General features: G+C 43.5%; 2 protein-coding genes across 2 annotated transcripts; both read right to left on the bottom strand.

Annotated features, from left to right (window-relative positions):
- Positions 1-15415: 15415 nt before the first annotated feature.
- Positions 15416-16621, bottom strand: LOC135698224 (uncharacterized). The gene has a single exon (XM_065218116.1). It carries the CDS (start codon positions 16619-16621, stop codon positions 15416-15418), a length of 1206 nt encoding a protein of 401 aa, XP_065074188.1.
- Positions 16622-16766: 145 nt separating this feature from the next.
- LOC135698223 (uncharacterized) lies at positions 16767-18120 on the bottom strand. The gene is made up of 2 exons (XM_065218115.1): positions 17335-18120; positions 16767-17267 (listed from the first exon to the last, which is right to left on the bottom strand). The coding sequence occupies exons 1-2, from the start codon at positions 18118-18120 to the stop codon at positions 16767-16769; spliced, it is 1287 nt and encodes a 428-aa protein (XP_065074187.1).
- Positions 18121-23529: the final 5409 nt, after the last annotated feature.

Raw genomic sequence — 23529 nt, 5'->3', positions numbered from 1 at the left:
CGAAATCTGGAAGTGTGTTTGCAGTACCATTGTTCATATGATAACGGTAGTGGTAGTGTTTACATGCGGGGCTTATTGTATGTGGACGTGAATTACCAGGCATTCTGAAATGGGTTGCTGAATCTGCAGTAGAGCTATCGCTTTCTAACTCCCGGACTAAACTTGCTTTAAATTATTACATCAAGGATTGTTGTAAGCAAATTTCTTCCATAATACCACTGCCGGCCAGTGGGGGTTAGATAGAATACACACTAGAGTGATGCAAATTTTGAAATTTTCGCTCCACAATACTTAAACGATTCCAAATCGGATCCTGACTAACCTCTCAAAATTTGAACCCATTTGGTGAGAAACTGAGATGGCACAAATCATTTGAAGTTTGTATGGGAATTACTATGGTAAAACCAAGATTTTTGTTCATGTCTACCTAATAATTCATCATATCGGTCTGCTTCAAAAGCTTTCAACTGTACTTGTAGGAAATTTTCCCAGCTACAACTTTGCTGGAGACCACTTTTTGATTAAATGAAAGGATCGAAAGTTATCAATGGTTCAATGCGCTGATGTCTTATGATCATGCTCAATCAACTGCTCAGCAGGCAACATTGGTGTTTCTGGGGCGTTGAATAGGACACAAAAATCATGGCTACTATGTCACACTGCAAAATACAGTGTTGCCTACAGAGCAGCTGCTTGATCATGTCATAAGTTTACCAATCTCTTAAATAATTAATAACTTTTTCCTGTCTCGTTTTACATAGAAACGATCTTCAGCAAAGTTGTAGCTGAGAAAATTGTTTATAAGAATGGCTATCGAACTGTTTCGCAGCTCAATATGGAAAAAGACTAGAAGGCAATGAACAGAAAGTTGAGATTTCCCATAGTAATTTACATGTAAACTTCTAATGACTTGTGCGAAGTCTGTTTCTTACCAAATGAGTTGTAACTTTGGGAGGCTATTTAATCAGGACCCGATTTGAAACCATTTAGGCACTGTGGAGCGAAAAAGTCAAATTTTGCATCAGTCTAATACACACACACACACATGTTCCATTTTCGGTTTCCACAAAGTGTATCCCCATATAGAAATCACAGACGTAGTCCTACGTCAAAAAAAAAACGGCGGAAAAATGCTGTTAGGGGTGGTGCATAGAATGTATTTTTGTTCCGAGTATGCGCATTTAAATGCATTAATTGGGTACCAGACGCATTTTGCAGTATCAGGTACTCAATGTTGAAGTCTGGGAAAGGGATTTGTAGGTTTTTTTTTACTGCACTGTCGTCTATGAACAACTAACGGAATGAACAGATTATGCTTAATTTCCGATATATGTCACCGCAAACAACAGCAGTGACATCTGATGGAAAATTAATGCAGGAGCTTGACTAATTTCTGGTCACCATGAAAAATGCACAAACTTCTTACAGAGTCAATCCAGCACACGCAAAACCATTACGATTAATCTCGACAGCAAGCAGACAAGTTACAGCTTTTTTAACTTTGCTGCAGAAAAAAAGAAACTCGATGATATATCCTTATGTCAGTTACTGTAAATCTCAGAATTTGTTTTCAAAATGGTATGCAGTATGCTTTTTTTTGGGTATTATTTATTGATATTTTACCACTTATGTCATGCTTAACTATATCTACTTCAGATGTCAACAGTAAAGTTTCTACCCGGGTTGCCAGCAATGTAGGACATAAGGACAAACTCGAGGACAAAGTTCTCGCGCAACACGAGAAAAGGGCCTATCATTGTGAATCGATCCTCTTCATTGATTTTCTCTTTCGCGAATAATCTGACTGCAGATGAATTTCCCATTCAGTGTGTTGATTCAGGCGCAAGCCAAACTGTGCTGCGAGCTTAGCGAGAAATTCGTTTATGTTGCCGTGGTAAACCATAGAGAAAGTCGATGAAGAGAATCGATCAATGAGGATAGGCCCTGTTCAAATGTTACACGAGAGTTCCACTTCGCGTTTTCACTGATACTAATCTCGGCATCCAGAAGTCATACATACCTGAAAATTAAACGCGATGCTTGCTTCTCTGCAGCAAACATGTAGATTAATTTTGCACTTTGTACACTTAGTAGATAGCCAACTGTGGGCCCGTAAAAATGCGAAGTGGTAAAACAAATTGTATGGAAAAAGAATTCCGTCAATCGTGTCTTCAAGCATACAGTACCGACTATAAGTAAATTCCATCGAGATTTTGTTTCTCTCTTCAACGAAGTCACCTCTTTCAAACCTTCAAACAACGCCAAAATGAAAGGCTTCCTGCCACAACATTCAGAACATTACATAACAGCCAAAGAATTCCCCCATCAATTCGCGAGAACGGCCACTTAATTTACCGCTCACATAATTCCTCGCTTCTTCGCGGAAGACACACTTCACATGTTCAACAGTAACAACAACAACAACAAACATACATTTTGGCACAGTAAAGAGGCTCCTTCATCGCCAAATTAAAAAAAAAAAAAGAAAACCAAAACCGGTTTCAAGTTCCTGTACCAAAACAAGAAAAACAAAAACCTGCCAAAATATAAACGAATTAACAATTAAAGCTAGTTTTTCATTCGAATTTTTCGCAATCCCCTTTGTCCGTTTATTCTGGCCAACAGAATTCGATCAAGAGATTACCAGAACACCTAGCAGGCAGTATTGCGGTTGTGTTCTTCCGCGTAACCTTCCAGCGCAAAGTTTGATACTTTGCAGTCTCCCGCAAAAGAGACAAGTGTAAAATTCGCAAACTTGCTCTTGAACTTGAAACACGAATCGAGGAAACCTGTTTTCCTCCTTCCCCGGCACCACCCGCACGGGCACTGAGCAACGCTTGCTTGAGGTTTTCAAGAAGAACGAACACAGGATGCGCAGATGGCCATAGCCTGCCATGATCGTCCGGAGTTCTGCACGAAGCAGAACAAAATAAAAAGAACACACATTTGCATCGACGAGCCGGTTTCCAGTCAGTGAGCGAGCGGATCGAGGAGTCAAGTCAGCTCTTCTCTTCACGAAACTGGAGAAGAACTCCGAATGCGAATGTGGTTCAGGAGGGCAGCAGGGGGAGAGGAGCGTTGTATAATAAATCTGGTTTGTAACCCCCCCCCCCCCCCACGCATTTGCTCGGTGACTCCTTTGCTCCAAATATAGGCGGACAGCAGACCCGGGGAGCATTACGTAAGAGAATCGCATTCTCTTTCGGTTTCGTGTTTCACGTTTTCTTCTCCACTTACCCACTTCGGAGGTGCGCTTTCCCGTCGCGTTGTCTTCTTATCGTTGGAGCCGGTCGGTTGGAGCGCGTTGTGTTGCTTCACTCTCACTCACTCCTCTGCGGCAGAAGAAGTACGCATTTATGAGCATAACCGCATATCAATAACCCACACCAGCAGCACCGAAGAAGCCGGCTTTCTGCCGCTTGAACTTGATCTTGAATCTTGATCTTGCCCACTTTTGTTTCTTTTGAGCTGCATTTTATTTGTTTTAGTTTTATTCGGTTTCATCCTGTTCGGTTGATTTCGCGAGTGTTTTTTTTTTTTGTTTTCATCATAAAGAGAATCGCTAATGTTGTAGGGCCGCAGTGAAGCGAAGCCGAAACGATACATCTCACGAAAAATGCCCGTTGAATGTGTGGTAATTTGCGGGATTGCATCAGAGGGCAGGAAAAGACCCGAAGATCGCAGAGGAGGCGAAAACGATCACGAAGTTTGGCATGGCAACTGCTAACCTGGAAACGGCCCAAGCGACCTACTGCGACCCGTTGGAGGGGCGTTGCTGGGCGAGTGAGGTATCCAACTGCGGCTTCCTTTCTGATTATGCACTTGTGTGGAACTGGTTTTTACTCGGACAGGTTTATTCAGCGAAAAGAAATGGCAGAAAGTGTTCGAAGGTACAGTCCTGAAGATCTGCCATGGACAGTGGGTATGCTATTTTTGCTCGTTGCGTTGTCGGTTTTATATTTAAAGGAATCAATCAACATTTTCTTTGCTAGAAGCTTCTTGATGGGATTCAGCAGAAATTACCTGATTTTAGATCAGAAATGTTTGCATACAGCTTGTAGAGAATTCTGGTCTGTGCCTAGAGGTCTTAAAGCCATATTGTTTTAGGGATTGATTGAAGGGTTTAACGGCTCTTTCAGTCTTTTTACTGCAGCAAAAACGTTGTATTGCTTCAACTCTCCACACAAAAGCAGTTGCAATACAACGTTTTTGCTGCAGTAAAAAGACTGAAAGAGCCGTTAAACTCTTCAATCAATCCCTATAACACACCTGTCGCAAGCTCTCAAACTTTCATATTGTTTTACTTATATGTCTTTTCAAGATGTTTCTTGGATCCACATTCAGATAACTCCGATAACTCAAGAAACTTTACGGGTTAAGTCTAAACCAAGAGGTCATTGGTCCACTCCAAATAGTGCCAGAGCCTTATGTGATAATATTCTGATTCAAGTCCAATGGCCTTACTAGTCCAACTTCATAGATCTTCTGATTCGGTTTCAGTGGCTTAGAGTAAGGCCTTAAAGGCTAGTTAGGTGGCATTATCGATCACTAATGATTGCTTGGGGACAGTTTCAAACTTTCCTTGAATGTGACCCTTTTTAGTAAATTCCATAAACTCGCGACCCACCAATATGCTAAGCTAAAATTACTTCAAAAGCTGCACATTTTCAAACAAACCTATGGCTAAATCTACCAGGTAAAATTTTGAGCAACTTTCCTCATGGTATTCTGAACATGATCGGATGTGTCCAACGTGGTCCAAAGCATTCGGTATGGCTGTCATTGGACTTATTTTTGAATTCTGATGTCATTTGATATGTCGCATGATTGGTTTTGGTCATAACCAGAAACTGGCCACTTCCTCTGGGTTACCCGGAATATGGCCGGATGTGACCAATGTTAATTCTGATGTACAGCTATCCCTCCTTATATGTGGTTCCAACCGGTTCCAACATGGAATATCGCGTGATCCTGGACATATAGAAGGTTTCTGTCTTAGGCACAGCTGTTCAGTAGATCAAGGCATTTTGGTTGGTGGACAGTTGTTCAGAATTTGCTCACTACGCGGCACTAGTGTGTGCTTGAACTTCCTGTACAAGCTGTATCTCGAGATCCTTGCCATATAGAAGGTTACTGTCTTCAGCAAAGTTGTTCAGGTGACCAAGCCCCTACCGATGGTGGTAATATTAGTTCAGAACTGTATCACTGCGTGGCGCTAGTGTGCACATTAACTTCCTGTATAGGTTGTATCTCGGAATCCTTGCCATGTAGAAGGTTACCGTCTTTAGCAAAGCTGTTCAGGTGAACAATTTCTTGCGGATAGTTACTGTCTTGATAAAAGTTGTTCAGGTGACCATGACCTATCGGATGGTGACCATATTAGATCAGAAATTTTTCACTACGTGGCACTAGTGTCAAAACAGCCCACAATATGGATATTTTCAGAACGGAGACGACTTGTAGAGGCCGGAAATAGACGGTTGACGCCATTTTGGAATCCAAGATGGTGACTTCCGGCTAGTGAAAAAGTGCCAAATACCCCACAATATGGATATTTTTGGAACGAGGCCGTAAATAGATGACTGATGACATTTTGAAATTCAAGATGGCGACGTCCAGTTTGAGGACAACTGTCAAATATCCTACAATATGGGTGTTTTTGGAACGGGGAAGACGTGTAGAAGCTTAAAATAAATAATTGGCGCCATTGTGGAAACCCTAAATGGCGACTTCCGGTTTGTGAAAAAGTGTCAAATACCCCACTATAGGTGTATTTTCAGAACGGGGATGACGTGTAGAGGCAGGAAATAGATGATTGATGCCAATTCAGAATTATAAAAAAAAAACCGGAAGTTGCTTACATGAGCATGAGCATGAGCATGATTGACCGCCGCGGTTGCTACTCTGTTATTGCCAGACCAGCTGTAATTACACAGAGACCCAATAGACGATGCTTGGGACTAGCAATCATCCTCAATGTGTAAAAACTGGTGATCTCAAACTAGACAATAACAGCCCCGGCCGCGCCCGAAAACAGGTCAAGAAAGGAATGGGTAGGAATGTGTTGACGTGACACTCGCTTTGATGGAAGCCGAGAACACCTCTGCACTTCCACGAGGAATCACAGGGATGTTGGGTAAGAGGGTTGGGTTTACAGCAGGGTTCGTTTTGGTAAACGATAAGCTGAATTGATGTCCTAACCATCATATAACGCGAAGTAGCTTGGGATTGAACCCACGGTCTTCTGCGCAGTAAGCAAAAACGTTTGCTACTAGGCAAACGAGCCCCTTTTTAATCATCGAGTTGCTGTTATTACCATGTAGTCATACTAACAAATAAAACGATTGACGAATCTTGATGTGGATGGGCTTGAGATTAGACTCAAGATGTTCTGCTCAGTAAGCAAAAACGGTTGCTCTAAGGCCACCGAGCCCCTCATATCACATCATACCGTTACTCAAGTTGTTATAAATATTCAAACCCGGCACCGACGACAACGAAAGGTTTAGCAAAATACACGATAAACAAGCGATCTTACCATACATTTTTAATATGAAAGGACCTGGGACCGCGTTTTTCTTCTCAGTAAGCAAGCCACTGCAACCGACGATCTTTCAAATCCGAAAACAAAAGGCTACGAGTAGGTATTTAGGCCTTGATTAAATTCCACTATCACGCGACGTTCAATGTTTTGATTTGCTGGCCAGAGCGCGGCTTACATTCCATAGCAAAACGATGGTGGTTCTCAGAATTTCGTAAAAAATTGTAGTTTTGATCCTTATCGCAAAATATTAAACCCCGTTTTTTTTCACTAGGGTTACCATTTCCATGTCATGGTGGTCCAAAAAATCTATTTATTTTAAATGACTTTTTTCAAAAATTTATAACCTTTGAACCACTGGGCCGATTTCATAGATCAAAACATCAAATGAAAGAAATTGAATGAAAGGGAAAATGTACCTACCTGAGTACCTTTTGAGTGACGACTCGTTGAATGCAAATCTGCGCCGAACGAAGTAACCGTCTCCATTGGTCTCGGTCCTGAGCCAATCGCTTCCAGTCGCCTTGGACGTTCAAGGACCTAATGTCCTCCTCAACTGCACAAAGCCAACGCGTGCGTGGCCTACCCCGAAGCCGACGTCCTCTTCCGGGTTCCCTGCTGAATATTGTCTTCGCTTGACGCTCTTCCGGCATTCGTGCCACATGCCCAGCCCACTGTAGCCTGCCGTGTTTTGTAAGCTTCACAATATCCATGCCGTTATATGCTTGGTACAACTTGTGATTCATGCGACGCCGCCAGATGCCGTGAGATGGAGGCGGAACTCGAACGCCGTCGTTTGGACGAAGAACGTCATCGGCAAGAACAAGAAAGGCTGATGCGCAAAAGGGAGGCAGAACTGGAGCGAAAGCGGCTGGAAAACGAACATCGGCAGCAGGAGCAGGAGCAAGCACTAGCGAAGAAGAAACTGGACGATGAGAAATCCCGTTCTGAGTTGCTCCGGAAGCTGGAGGAGAAGTATCTCGCCAAAAAGTATCGGATTTTGAACGCCCAACTGGAAGGATCAGTCGGTAGATGTAGCTCAATGAGCAGCATTAGTTTCGATCAATCGTCTGATGGAGCAAAAGCCCTTCCAGATCACCAGCAGAGGAACCAAGAAGATCGTCGAAAAATCGATCGTGCGCAGAATGCCAAAAACGCAGAACGGGAATGCCTGTATACGATGCGGATTGAAGAGGAGAAACGCCGTGAAGAGTTCCGGAAGAAGTTGGAGCAGATGGGTTTTGCTGAAAAACACAAAACATTGTACGCACCTCGCTCGCAAAGGGTAAAAGACTGGGTGGACAACCTCGAAAAGGAAAACTCCAACCCACCGGAGGTACTTCCAGTTCCCCTACCGATGGGAAAATCCGGTAAGGAACGGTACACCGGGACGAAACCAAAAGCGAGCAACAAAGTGAATGAAGATCCTGTTCCTGACAGAACCTCCAAGGACCGAGGACAGCGTCCGCATATCCGGGATGACGGGCCGGGGCCCTCTGACCATCGTGACCAGAGACAGCCTGATATTCCACGCAACAGGCCACCGGGTCTACCCAGGATTCCCGAACAAAATCATCCAAACCCAGGTTCGAATGCTCCTAGGGAAGGAACACGCCCAGACCAATTACCGGCACCTACGCAACCCAATCGCGGAGCATTCGGCCTGACGAACTCACAACTGGCAGCTCGCCAGGTTTTGCCAAAGGATTTGCCCAGCTTCTCCGGAAACGCGGAGGACTGGCCAGTTTTCATTAGCAACTATGAAAACTCTACTGCAGAATGCGGGTATTCCAACGCAGAAAATCTTATCCGCCTACAGCGCTGCTTGAAAGGCGATGCACTAGAAGCAGTACGGAGTCGGCTTCTACTTCATGCTGCGGTCCCGCGTTTAATTGACACCCTGCGAATGCTCTTTGGCAGGCCAGAGGTGCTGATCAACTCGCTATTGGCCAAGATCCGAAATACGCAATCCCCGAAGGAAGGAAGGTTAGACACACTTATCGCTTATGGGATGGCGGTGCAGAACTATTCCATCGTTGCTGCATGAACTTGTCGAGAAGCTTCCGTCGGAGATCAAGCTCAAGTGGGTGGACTTCAAGGATCCTGTACCGGTAGTTAGTCTGGACACCTTCGGGCAGTTTATGGCGGATATAGTACGGAAAGCAAGCGAGGTAACAACGTATCGACCAGCGACTTTGGCAAAGGCACCGAAAGATGAAACGAAGAAAAGCGGGAATGCGAAGGCTCGAGGATTCGTCAATCACCACAGCGATACTCGTGCGTCAGGTGATGACCAGTTGAAGCAAACACCATCGGAAAAGGTATGTCCGATCTGCAGCAAAGTAGGCCATGGAGTGGATAGTTGCGGTAAGTTCAAAGCATTGAATTCTGATGAACGTTGGAAGATGGTGCGGCAGCACAATTTGTGCAGATCCTGTATGAGGAATCACCTTCCTTATCCCTGTCGGTCGACTACGTCACCATCCCTTGCTCCACTCTTTCCCTTCACAGTCGAAATTAGCAGCTAGCTCACAGAATTTCCACTCCAGACCGTAATATATCGCATTCTCCCTGTTACGGTGCATGGTGCTTCTGGTTTCATTAACACATTTGCGTTACTCGACGAGGCTTCCGAGGTAACGATGATCGAGAAGAGTTTGGCTGACGAACTGGGTCTCAAGGGCTCACCAGACCCATTGCACCTTCGCTGGACCGGAAATGTGTCCCGAGTAGAGGAACAGTCTTACGTGGTGAAGCTGGAGATTTCCGGAAAGCGAAAGAAACGACGTTTCAACTTGGTCAACGCACGTACTGTAGAAGAGTTAGAACTTCCTGTTCAGTCGATCAACCCGGATGAACTAATCAATAACTTTCCGTACCTCAAAGGTTTGAACATTGATGGATACGATGAAGCTCGTCCGCAGCTACTGATCGGCCTGAAAAAACCTCTACTTGTCCACTCCGCTGAAGATTCGTGAAGGAGCACGTGGTCAACCAATCGCCACTAAGACAAGATTAGGGTGGAGCGTCTACGGAGGAGCATCTACCAAATCAGACGATTTCCGAGGAGTTTTCCACGTCAGCCGTATGACTGAAGATCGTCAGTTGCATGACTTGGTAAAGCAGTACTTCCTGACGGACAGTCTCGGTGTCACTCCATTGACTACTGAGCTTGAATCGGCAGAAGACAAAAGGGCCAGGCAAATTCTCGAATCAACAACTCGACGTGTACCAGGTGGATTCGAAACTGGCCTGCTTTGGAGATGTGATGAGGTCCACTTCCCCAACAGCTATCCTATGGCTGTAAGCAGACTGAAGAGTTTGGAGCGGAAGACTCAAAAGGTTCCAGAACTGACTAAGCGAGTCCACGATCAGGTGGACGCCTATTTGGAAAAGGACTACGCGCGTATTGCAACGGAGGATGATCTGTGTTCCGATGATCAAGATCGAATATGGTTCTTGTCGCTGGGAGTGGTAATTAATCCTAAGAAACCACAGAAGCTGCGGTTGATATGGGATGCTGCCGCTCAAGTCAAAGGTACACTAACACAATCACAGCCAGTCCTTGAAAGCATTTCTGGAAAATGATGTATAACCTCTATGAATTTTCTTGTCTATATGATAAATGTTACACATGAAAACGGTCAGGCCCACTGTGCGACATTTAAGGGACAAGATGAATCAGTAAAATTGGGCCTTTTCAAATCGAAGCTTTTTTTTTTAATGCTATAAATTAATGAAACGTGGTCATCTCGTACCGTACGTGTCGTTGTTATATAATTTTGAATGATTGGTCGTTGGGACCGTCTAGTCATTTATAAAAAAAAATCGATGAATTGTGTTAAGATTGCAATCAAATTCCCGGTTATTTCACGTTTTTCCGAGTTGTTTTCGATTTCCGCTTAATTCCCGGTTCTCTCGAAATTCCCAGATTTCCCGGATCAGTGGCTAACCTGAACTGAACTGATAGAAATTCTGGGGGTGCGACACATCTAAATTTCAATTTTAGATTGTCGGAAAAACTCACGTTAGCGAATCAATCTACGAAAAATATTAGTTCATCTCTTGCATCTAAATCCATCTAGTTGCATCGCTCTCCAACTTTTAGCAGGAAATCTTCAAAATCTTCATCAATCTTCTTTCTATCTACTAAACGTGCGCGCATATCACAACAGCAAAGCGAAATATTTCCAGCATCTTACATAGAGTTGAACCCCTTGCAGAAATCAAAGAAATCGAAACATATAAATGCTTATTCATTTTGATCAAAAGGCGCAGCATTTCCCAATATCAAAATTTGAAGTATTTTCAATGAATTTCTTCTTATACTACTTAAGGACAAGATTAATAGAACTTATCCTATCCTTCAATAATGTACCCCTTCTAAGCCGCGAGTATTTGGCCCAACTCCTACTAGACATAGAAATAAGTGAATTTTGTTACAAACAATGAACAATTAATTATCGACTCCGTAAATCTAACACAATTGAGCCTTGCAAATAAACGAACTAGATAAAAAAAAACTACAAGGGACAGCCCATTAGGGTTGTACGTAATGGTGACGCAGGACTACGTGGTCTTATATAGTAAATCTTATTTGTTAACTGCAGCAGGAGCTTGTGTTTTGTGTAGGAATAGAAATTTGAGCGGGGTTCGCTCTGTTTACACTCTTTAGTATGACGCACTTGACATAGATGGCCCACAGCTACTCACGAAGATCTATTGATTCCGATCAATAGCGGTGCGGCTTCTTCCTCCTTCTATGGATGCTCATGTGGGCTCCGCAGCTCACTGCTTGCAGGCAGCTTTTCGTTGTGTACTGGAGAACACCACCACTCACCACGCGGTGATTGAATAAACACCGTTTGGTGAGACCGGATGGGATTCAACTTTAAAATCTGTGTTAGGGAAATCGCTTTTCGCAGGCAATCAGTGATTATTTCAATTATCATAGCAACAGTTGCACAGAAGTGCAATTTTCAATAGTGAGTTTTTGAAAAATGATAAAGTCTTAACTTCAACAGATGCGTAGGAATATTTCTGATCGATTGGTGATAAAATTATTGAAATTGGTCCAGGGGCAGCTGAGTTATTAACGTTCAAAATCTTTCATAATTTTGTTACATGTTCCATTTTCGGTTTTTACAAAGTGTACCCCCATAGAGAAATCACAGACGTAGTCCTACGTAACAAATGGCTGCTATCATGGTTGATTTTACAAGGCAAATCAGTCATGACAACGGCCATTTGTGGATTCGATCAACCTTGTCCTTGCAGCTGATTTTCCAGGAAAAGCGGTCATTTTATAGATAACAGATTGCAACAAATTTTTTCTGCTTCAGTGTTGCCAGGAAGAACATTGTTGGCTACCATAATTCTGAACCAACTTTTGCTAAACCCCGTACGTAATCCGCCTAGAAATGTTCCCTCATTCTGCATAATCAGCTACAATGTATCCTCCGCTGTGCTGCAATGTAATCCAATAAATTACATCAACCCCACCAGAAGAGCAGCAGCACACGGGACGGGACTGACTGACACACTGCAAACAAAATTACACAACGTAGTCGTTGCTCTAACAACCGCGCACCGCTGTCTACGTTGATCCCCACTGTTATTGACTAAATACCCTCTTTGTGGCACAAGCCAAAGTTACCTAACCTCACAGCATCAAATGGAAAATATGCACAATGGCTTCTCAATTCTTTCCGCGCAAAGTTAGTGGGGCCACAATCGATAAACTCACTGTTTACGGCACACACTCACATCCTTATGGAAGCAGCATTTCATTATGAACCCACACAGAAGAAGAATTTGTCCTTGACAATTTGCGAAAAAAAAAAGATAACAACTGAATCAACTTTACAAGGCCTACTTTGAGTGTCTGCTGCTCCTGCTAGCATTCTGCATTGCCTATAAAGTAATGTAGGTTTCTACAAATCACAACGACACCAGCACGAAGCAGAAATTAAAATAGTTCTTTTTGTGTGTAATGGCCCTGCTGGGTGGAAGGGGAGAGACGGATCATCATCATCGTCATTGTGACGATCACTAATAAACGATTCCCATCATCGTCACCACCATCATCAGGTGATAGGTGAACACACATCCAAAGTTGAGGGGATAAAAGGGGAGCTATGGATCGGAAGAGATCGACACCAACACATCCATTTCTCGCTGGAGCCCCCGACCGAACAGCAGCAGCAGCGACTGTTTTTCTCCTCGTTCCGAGCTGTTAGTTGTTAGTATTACACAAAGCTTCGTCAACGACGACTTTACGACTACGACGGACGACGGCAAGTTCCCGTAGGAATACGACTTTTGCAACTAGTTGGCTTCAGTTGGTTTTCTGTTATATAAGAGTTCGTACCGTTGAGCTCGCGAAAAAAAAATATCATTCTGTACTAAGCAAACATTCTCGTTCTTTTCCCATTAACTCCACAGACGCGCTCGCTTGAATCGCAGCAAGCGAACCCCGTGCAGGCGAAGCAGCTGGTTCGATAAGTCAAACAGCAGGCCCAGGACACGTACGTCACAGATCCCCTAAGCAACCCACTGGCAGCAGCTCAGTCAAACTGCAGCGAAAAACACCTTGAACTTGACTCTCAAAATATGGGCGAACAGCCAGCGATAGGAAAAACAACAACAACAACAACAACAAACACAGAATGGAAAGAAAGAAACATTCGATTCGAACTTGAACTTGAACGCGCTTATGACGACGCCGCTTTGGAGCTCGGCGCACTCACACAAACGACGGCAGCGATGAGCAGCGGGTAAGTCAATAATCGATAAAGATATGACTATTATTTTTCCTCTACGATGCATTTGTGTGAAACAGTGAGTTAGGGGGGTGGGAGTGAGTGAGTGAGTGAGTGAGTGAGCGACTCGGAGTGACTCTCGCAGTAATGACGGAGAAGGGGGTGGGGGAGACCATGTTTGCATGTAGTTTGGGAACTCCGGCACAGAGCAGAGCAGAGCAGAGAGAGACGAGCAGGAGAATGTGGTGGACGGAGAGTGATAGGGAACTCACGACGCCCACTGACGTTGTTGGTTGTAGCGTGGGCTTGAGGAAAAAGTGTGCAAAAATTGACTATTTTGATGCAATGCTCGGTAGATTGATTGCTTTTCGTAACGTTGGTGAATTGCTGGTGCGTTAAACTGTGTTTTTCGATGAACTTGATTGTATGTTTGTTTGTTCGATCAAATATTAAGCAATTGATTGACGGTCGTTAAAATGAAACGATTAGATTCGATTTATTTTCAGGATTTTTGAGAAATCACTTGATCTTCGGAAAAGAAGTGCTGTGACTTCGAGGTTCAGCGGACTTCGTTACTGTTTCGATGATAGGCATTGGGGGGATCACTCAGACGTATTGAACATTTCAAAATTACAGGACTTGAATGGTGTACAGATATTTTCCTGGCAATGGGACTTACATTCAAGGTTGACTTTGAAAAAAAAAACATAACAGAAGCAGGGTGGCAAGTCAACCAGGAAAACTTGGAAACCCGGACAAAAGTCGGGATTTTATTTTTACCAGGCAAAAAATCATGCTTCTGAATTTAACATATAAGTGATAATGGCACATATTTCAAAACTAAAAACAGTGATAACTCATCACTTCCTTCAAACTAAAAGTTCTACGCAACTAAGAATTTGCTGCAAATTGAACTAAATTGAACCTCAAGTAAGGGTTTAGTAAATGTTTTTGCGTAGGGGAAATGGCTCTAATGTTGGCCTATGGATCTAAGATTGGGCCCATCGCTAAAAAAATGGCTATTTATCCATTTTATCTAGATAAACGTGTCATTGGAATGGTACGAATGGATATTTTTGGTCGCTATCGAAACTTTAGTCGATTGCTGAATGTATGTATGCGCCCAAATTAGGGGAATTTAGGCCGACATTACAACCATTTCCACTATTTGTCGTTTTTTCCATGAGTTTTTTTTTTCTAATTTAATCATTTGGATTGACGACAGCAATGTGATTCGTTGATCACGCAGAATCAATTGACACGTGAGTATGTCGTGGCTAATTGCTGAGTGACTTTTTTTAATTATAATAACAGGTAGCTTGATTGAGCAAATCAATCCTTGCTTTAAGCATAGTTGTGTTGGTAGTGGCATGGAGATAAGTACTATGTTTTAGTGTGCCAAAACCAGGCCACTCGCTGATTTTAATTCTAATCGTTCAGTCGGTGAGACCGTTTTCTATATTCTTTCAGTTGCTCGCCTGTTTCGCTTTACTGCTGTGGTAGAATCTACTCTCGTTCAGTTATCTTTGAGTATCATAGCAGGATTATTCTGCTGCTGAAATGAATGAATTTGCCCATAATTGAATTCACTCTTATTCACTCAAAATCGGATAAAATGCTTCTTCTTCCAAAATGTTGTTACAGGAGCGGATTCAGTTTCGGATTCCTATGAGCAAACTCGTAATTTGTGTTGAGTAAGCTTTAAGCTGTAAATTTAATTATTGCTACTTTTTGTTTATAGGTTTTACAATTTTAGGTTATCTTACATTGATTTGTCCTTTCCTTTAATTGATCCGTCGTGTTGTAACAATAGGTGTTTGTTCCAATTTGTGTTTATGAATAAATTCACGTAATCACGATATCCAGGATAACTAGCAAATATTTTATTCAATATATACTTTAGCAATAATAAATTCTTCCTCCACCACTATTCTATTTTCTATGTTTTCTTTATAAAACAATTGAGCTGTCCTATTGAAGCAATCCTTTTATATATGCCCTACCGGAGTAAACCTTTTAAACGTCACTCATTTCACCTCCCTTTGTGAGGGTGGTACTGAACGAGCTCATCTGTGTTGCCAACATGCTCCCGCCTGTACTGCTTCAAGTGCCCTTAAGCTGTACCTCCTTTTCTGGTAACATCTAGGACAGCGAGCTTAGTCGCCGGTCGATGTATAATACCTGCAGAGGTCTGTACATCCGCGCTGCGAACTCTTCCATCACGTCCAGGATACACTCGAGTGATTCTGCCTCTTATCCAACTGTTCCTAACGCCCTCGTTTACAATGATGACCAGATCTCCGACGTTGATAGGTGTCGCCTCTCCAAACCATTTTGGCTGTCGGGAGATAACAGGCAGATATTCTCGAATCCATCGCATCCAAAACCTATCTAGCATAACCTGAACATGCTTCCAGTTTGATCGCAGTACCGCACACTCCTCAATTGGCCACACCGCTGGCTGGACCACGCCACTCGAACTCAACAATAGAAAGTGGTTCGGTGTTAAAGCTGCGCATTCCTCGCTGTCGATCGGTAGATAGGTTAAGGGACGCGAGTTCACTATAGATTCCACCTCCGCAAGAGCCGTTATCAAAGTCTCCTCATCCGGATTCCTCGGCAACTCCATGTGCGCTAGACCTGTCTTGACCGAGCGTACCAGCCTTTCCCATATTCTCCCCATATGTGAAGCGTACGGAGGGTTTAGCTTCCATTGGGTTTCTGCGTTTGTGAACGTCCCTGCTAGATCCCGTTTTATGGCACCGTTCTGCTGCCTTAACTCTGCGCTAGCCCCTTGGAAGTTGGTTCCTTGATCAGAGTAAATTTCCTGTGGTGCACCTCGGCGGGCGATGAATCTACGTATTGCCATCTTGCAGGATTCAGAAGACAGACTGTAGGCGACTTCCAAGTGGACTGCTCGAGTTCCTAAGCAGGTAAAGAGCGCTACCCACCGTTTGACTCCACCACGTCCAAAGCGAACAGTGATCGGCCCGAAATAGTCCAGTCCCGTAAAGGTGAAGGCCCTGACATACGGCGTGAGACGAGCAGAAGGCAGAGGAGCCATTGGTGGTACTTGTGGTTTGGATTTGTATACTCTGCACCAGTAGCAGCCACTTGCCACTTTCTTGACGGCTGTTCGCAGTTCGGAAATGTGAAACTTCTGCCGAATCTCGTTCACCACCGTTTCATTATTGGCGTGTCCGTACTTCCTGTGATACCAGTTGATCATTAGTTGAGTGACGTAGTGATCCTTAGGCAAAATCACGGGAAACTTGCTTTCGTACGACGCGCACTCCGCGGCAGCGATGCGGGATCCCATTCTCATGACTCCATATGAGTCCAAAAACGGGGATAATTTGAAGACTCGACTGCTTTTCTGGATTCGTCTACGTTCTTCTGGCTGCACTTCATAATTTTTGTGAAGAATGCTGCATTCCTCCGGATACTCGCTCGCTTGGATCAGCTTATATACAGCTGACTCCGCTTGTTTCCACTCCTCGCTGTTCACACGACTCGGGGTTACTTCTCCGTCCTGTTTTGATCCGTCTCGACAAATATGCTTGCAGCCAAATCGTAGCCACTGTACGGGTCAACCTTTCCCACTTCGAGAAGCGTTCGAATTCGATGACCGACTGCGTCGATAGTTGCTGGTGCACATGGACCACCCTTAATTCTTCCGCTGTAGTCGGCTCGATCGCATCCTCTGGCCAGTCACACTCTGGTTTATACAGGAACTGTGGACCCTTGAACCACCTGCTGTGTTCATCGAAGCATGGGCCATGTCCCCATTTGGTGGCTTCATCAGCAACGTTCATCCTGGTTGGAACCTTCCTCCAATCGCTGACTTCCGTTTCATTCAGGATCTCTGTTACCCGGAACGCTACAAACTGCTTATAGTTCCGCGGATCTGACCGTAGCCAGTTCAGAACCGTTGAAGAATCACTCCACAATACTTTGCGCTTGATCTGCAAACTGTGACTCGAAATGACAGACTTCTAACCGTGGTACTGACAGCAATTTGATCGGCGCTACCTTGGTTCTTGCACACACCAGACTACAGCGTACTTCTCCACTGTCCACAATCCGGAAGTAGACTGCGGCAGCATATGCAGTGCTGCTAGCATCCACGAAAACGTGCAATTCAAGCGAATCGTAGGCTCCAGGATTGTATCCTGGAAAGTAGCATCTGGGTATCTTCACCATATCCAATGTTCCAAGTAGTTTGGCATACTGCTCCCATCGTGATATGATATCCGCAGGTAGTGGCTTGTCCCAGCCAATTCCGGATCTCCACACATCCTGGACTATCGTCTTCCCATGCACCACGAAAGGAGCGACCATCCCTAACGGATCAAAAATGCTCATGACTAAGCTCAGGAGCTGGCGTTTGGTTGGTACAACGGATCCATCCAGTAGACTTTTCAGATCATCTCGGAGAGTCATTGAGAATACGAAGACGTCCTCTTGTGGTCGCCATACCATCCCTAAAACTCGCTCCAGGTTGCTGCCCTTGTCCATGGTGAAGCTCTTCACCGACTTCGTATTCTGCTCTCCAATCCGCTGGAGCACCTCAAGAGAGTTCGACATCCAATGCCGAATGAGGAATCCTGCCTTTTCGTGGACTTCCTTGACGTCTAATGCCAGTTGAACTGCTTCTTCGACCGTATCGACGCTGTCAAGATAATGGTCCGCATAATGATTCTCCTTAATCGCCTCAGACGCCTCCGGGAACTCCGCAGCATATTTCTCCGCATTCAGGTTCTTCACAAATTGCGTTAAACTTGGAGAACATGTTGATCCGAAAATAGCGACATCCATGACGTATATTTGAACTGGATCCGATGGATTGTCCCGCCACAAGAACCACTGAGCTGTACGATCTTGCAGTCTGATGAGTACTTGATGGAACATTTCCATTATATCTCCGCTGATGGCGATCTCCTTCTGTCGATACCGGCACAAAACTGCTAGCAGAGATGTTAGTAGGTCCGGTCCTTTTAGAAGGACGGAGTTCAAGGAAACACCTTCTACTGATGCTGCGGCGTCCCAGACAACCCTGACTTTATCGGGTTTTTTGGGATTCACTACAACACCCAGGGGTAAAAACCACGTCCGCTTCGGATCCATCTCTTCTAGTTCACGTGGAGTTGCTTTGTGTGCGTACCCCTTGGATACGTAGTCCACAATTTGCTGCCTAACATTGGCGTATAATGCTGGTGATTTAAGCAGACGACGTTCTAAACACTTCAGTCTCCGCTCTGCCATGGGCCTGCTGTTGGGAAATTTGACGTTGTCGAACTTCCACAAAAGTCCGGTTTCGAATCTGCCAGTTTCAGTTCTGATCGTGGTTGCTTGAAGAATTTCTTGAGCTCGCTTGTCATCCGCTGATTTTAGATATTAATCCCCCTATCAAAATTCAAAATATCCGCACCGTAGAGCCACACTCTGTGTTTTCACTGAAGGTACACTTGAGAGTGCTCTCGAAAATTCAGTGAAATCACAAAGTGTGGCTCTAAGGTGCGGTAATTTTGAATTTTGATAGGGAGATTAATAGCACTAAACTATCTGTTTTAAGATGGGTTAACTGAAAATTCAATTGGATTTAACGTAAGTATTCCATATTAAAAAGTACTGAAAAAGTCCCAAAAGAGCGATCCATCACTGCTTCGGAGAAACTGAGGTGAACTATAAAGATTTTTTAAATATTGAAGAAAGTACACTGAAAAATATCTATTTTTTAAATTTTATAACGTGCCATTTTCATACAAAACTAAACCAGTGAAGGTCATAATCATCTCAGAATCCAATGAAGCTCAATTCGCGAGTCAGTTTTGTCTAATCAGCAACTAAGTTCACTTTGATTAATCGAGAATTCCATATTAAAAGGGCGTTTGAAGATTGCTCTGTCTAAGGGACTGTGCATAAACTACGTAGACAGTTTAGGGGGGTGAAAATTATCCACGGCCCACATAAATTTAAAAAAATCTATGGACAATTAACTACGCAGGTGGAGGGGGGAGTCAAGAATCCTAAAAAACCGTCTACGTAGTTAATGAACAGCTCCTTAGACTGAGCAATCTTCAAACGCCCCCCTTTTCATATGGAATTCTTGATTAATCAAAGTGAACTTAATTGCTGATTAGACAAAACTGACTCGCAAATTGAGCTTCATTGGATTCTGAGATGATTATGACCTTCACTGGTTTAGTTTTGTATGAAAATGGATCGTAATAAAATTTTAAAAATAGATTTTTTTCAGTGTAGGCGGAATGGAATTTTTTCATAATTTTTATTCGAAAACTTGGACAATTTCCTTAAAGTCATCCATGCAACACTTTTTTGTAGGAGTTGCCATTTTTCCATTATATATTTTTTTAAATCGTCAAAAAAAGTTTGGCCCTTTTCAAATGACAGTCTAGATAAATTTTGGAAAAACTAAGTATGCAAAGTGGCTTATTTAGTCAAGGTCTGCACATCCAGAAAATTTCATTGAAATCTCCGAATACGATTTGGAGCGAAACGCGTCGTAGTATACGTTAAGTGGTTTACTAAAAAATCCATATTCCAGTAAAAAAAAACTGCGAAGCTCTAGGATCAGTTTCATTAATTGGCCACATTTTCGGATGTTCCGGATCTTCCAGATTACCATCCCGTGGTCCCTAGAGGATCACAACTCCGAATTCATTGTGATAAGCAGACTATGAGTGGATTCGAAAAAACTGCAGACAGTTTCATGAATCAACCACTTTTACGGCTGTCCCGGATCTTTTAGTGGACCATCCTGTGGTCCTCAGTGTCCATTTTCTTGTCACAACTCCGAATTTATTGTTATGAGACGTCTATGAATGGTTTCGAAAAAAATCGCGGAGCTCTAGGATCAGTTTCATGAATTAACCATTTTACGGATGTTCCAGATCTATTAGTGGACCATTCCGTGGTTCCCAGCGTTCATTTTTCTGGTCACAACTCCGAATTTATTGTGATAAGACGTCTATGAATGGTTTCGAAAAAACGCCGAACTCTAGGATCAGTTTCACGAATTGACCACTTTAACGGATGTCCCGGATACTGTGGACCATCTCGTAGTCATTAGTGTCCATTTTCTGGTCATAACTCCGAGTTCAGTCTGGTAAGATGTCTATGACTGCTTTCGAAAAATCCACGGAGCTCTAGCATCAGTTTCATGAATTGACCACTTTTACGGATGTTTCAGATCTTCCGGAGGTCCATCCCGTAGTCTCCATAGTCCATATTGCGGTCACAACTCCGAATTCAATCTGATGATACGTCTATGAGTGGTTTCGTCAAAACCGCTGAGTTCTAGGATGGGGTTTCATGAATTGACCACTTTTACGGATGTTCCGGATCTTTTAGTGGACCATCCCGTAGTCCCAGCGTCCATTTTCTGGTTACAACTCCGAATTTATTGTTATGAGATGTCTATGACTGGTTTCGAAAAAAATCGCGGAGCTCTAGGATCAGTTTCATGAATTGACCATTTTACGGATGTTCCGGATCTATTAGTGGACCATTCCGTGGTTCCCAGCGTTCATTTTCTGGTCACAACTCCGAATTTATTGTGATAAGACGTCTATGAATGGTTTGGAAAAAAACGCGGAGCTCTAGGATCAGTTTCACGAATTGACCACTTTCACGGATGTTCCGGATCTTCCGGTGGACCATCTCGTAGTCTTCAGAGTCCATATTTCGAACACAACTCCGAATTCAGTCTGATAAGATGTCTATGAGTGGTTTCGGAAAAATCACAGAGCTCTAAGATCAATTTCATGTATTGACCACTTTTACGGATGTTTCAGATCTTCCGGAGGTCCATCCCGTAGTCTCCATAGTCCATATTGCGGTCACAACTCCGAATTCATTCTGATGATACGTCTATGAGTGGTTTCGACAAAACCGCTGAGTTCTAGGATGGGGTTTCATGAATTGACCACTTTTACGAATGTTCCGTATCTTTTAGTGGACCATCCCGTAGTCCCAGCGTCCATTTTCTGGTCACAACTCCGAATTCATTGTGATAAGACGTCTATGAGTGGTTTAAAAAAAAACTGTAGAGCTCTAAGATCAGTTTCATGGATTGACCACTTTTACGGATGTTCCAGATCTTCCGGCGGACCATCTCGTAGTCTTCAGAGTCCATATTCCGAACACAACTCCGAATTCAGTCTGATAAGATGTCTATGAGTGGTTTCGAAAAAAAACCGCGGAGCTCTAGGATCAGTTTCATGAATTGACCATGTTTACGGATGTTCCGGATCTTTTAGTGGACCATCCCGTGGTTCCCAGCGTCCATTTTATAGTCACAACTCCGAGTTTATTGTGATTTGATGTCTATGAGTGGTTTCGAAAAAAACCGCGGAGCTCTAGGATCAATTTCATGTATTGACCACTTTTACGGATGTTCCAGATCTTCCGGAGGCCCATCCCGTAGTCTCCAGAGTATAAATTGCGGACACAACTCCGAATTTATTCTGATGATACGTCTATGAGCGGTTTCGACAAAACTGCAGAGCTCTAGGATCAGGTTCATGAATTGACCCCTTTTACGGATGTTCCAGATCTTCCGGAGGTCCATCCCGTAGTCTCCAGATTCCACATTGCGGTCACAACTTCGAATTCATTCTGATGATACATCTATGAGCGGTTTCGAGAAAAACCGCGTAGTTCTACTAGGATGGGTTTCACGAATTGACCACTTTTACGGATGTCCCGGATGTTTTAGTGGACCATCCCGTAGTCCCCAGCGTCCATTTTCCGGTTACAACTCCGAATTTATTGTGATAAGACGTCTATGAGTGGTTTCTAAAAAAACGCGGAACTCTAGGATCAGTTTCATGAATTGACCATTTTTTACGGATTTCCCGGATCTTTTAAGGGACCATCCCATGGTCCTCAGTTTCCATTTTCTGGTCACAAATCAGAAATTATTGTGATAAGATGTCTATGACTGCTTTCGAAAAAAACGCGAAGCTCTAGGATCAGTTTCATGAATTTACCACTTTCACGGATGTTCCGGATCTTCCGGCGGACCATCTCGTAGTCTCAAGAGTCCATAGTCCGAACATAACTCCGAATTCATTCCGATAAGACGTCTATGAGTGGTTTCGAAAAAACTGCGGAGCTCTACGATCAGTTTCATGGATTGACCACTTTTACGGATGTTCCGGATCTTCCGGAGGTCCATCCCGTAGTCTCCAGAGTCCATATTGCGGTCACAACTCCGAATTCATTGTGATAAGACGTCTATGAGTGGTTTCGAAAAAACTGCAGAGCTCTAGGATCAGTTTCATGAATTGACCACTTTTACGGATGTTCCGGATCTTTCGGAGGTCCATCGGTGGTTTAAAAAAAAACCGTGGAGCTCTAGGATCAGTTTCATGAATTTACCACTTTCACGGATGTTCCGGATCTTCCGGCGGACCATCTCGTAGTCTTCAGAGTCCATATTCCGAACACAACTCCGAATTCAGTCTGATAATATGTCTATGAGTGGTTTCGAAAAAACCATGCAGCTCTAAGATCAGTTTCATGAATTGACCACTTTTACGGATGTTCCGGATCTTCCACGGGGCCAGACTTGTGACATACCGGAAACTGACTGTTCCCAAAAGGTGGCTAACTATCTGTTGCCGTACAATCAGTGTTTGGTTCTAATTAGCCCAAATCTCATATGGCACGTGTATTCGTTTATGCCGGTTCGACCGTATCATAGGAATTCAGTGGCACCCGTACTACAGGCATCCGACAAAAACGAATCCGTACTATAGAAATCATGACTGTATTTTTTTAATTCACCCTTATTTTAATCTTAATTTTGATTTTTAATTTTTCAAAAAAAAAAAAGAGTAATGTGTTGCTCCAGTTTTGGGAAATCGCTGGTAGAAAATCACTCCAAAACTGCTTGACAAAGTGGTCCATAGCTACTCAACAAGCCTATTCCGTAGAGCCGTACATATCGAGCTCGTTCCGTAGATATCCATATAGTAGGGTCACCGAGGGTTTGACGTAGTATTACCATAGAGGTAACTCTTAAGACCAGAAGGTCCCGAAGAAACGATCTCAACTTTTTGGCTCAGCTCTGGTACTATCTTCGGTCCCAAGCTAAGCGATGTACGCCTCGAAACATAGGAAAATCCACGAACCCTTTATCTGTCAAACTTGCATAGCAAATCAAAACAAAACTAGTTTAGTACTAGAATTTCAACTACA

The sequence above is a fragment of the Ochlerotatus camptorhynchus genome, unplaced genomic scaffold (genome assembly GCF_037179485.1).
Source record: "Ochlerotatus camptorhynchus isolate MF236.1 unplaced genomic scaffold, CSIRO-AGI_Acam_v1.1 ptg000084l, whole genome shotgun sequence".
NCBI classification, from domain to species: domain Eukaryota; kingdom Metazoa; phylum Arthropoda; class Insecta; order Diptera; family Culicidae; genus Ochlerotatus; species Ochlerotatus camptorhynchus.
The sequence above is the reverse complement of the archived record's forward strand: the minus strand, read 5'-3'. Positions and strand labels throughout refer to the sequence as shown.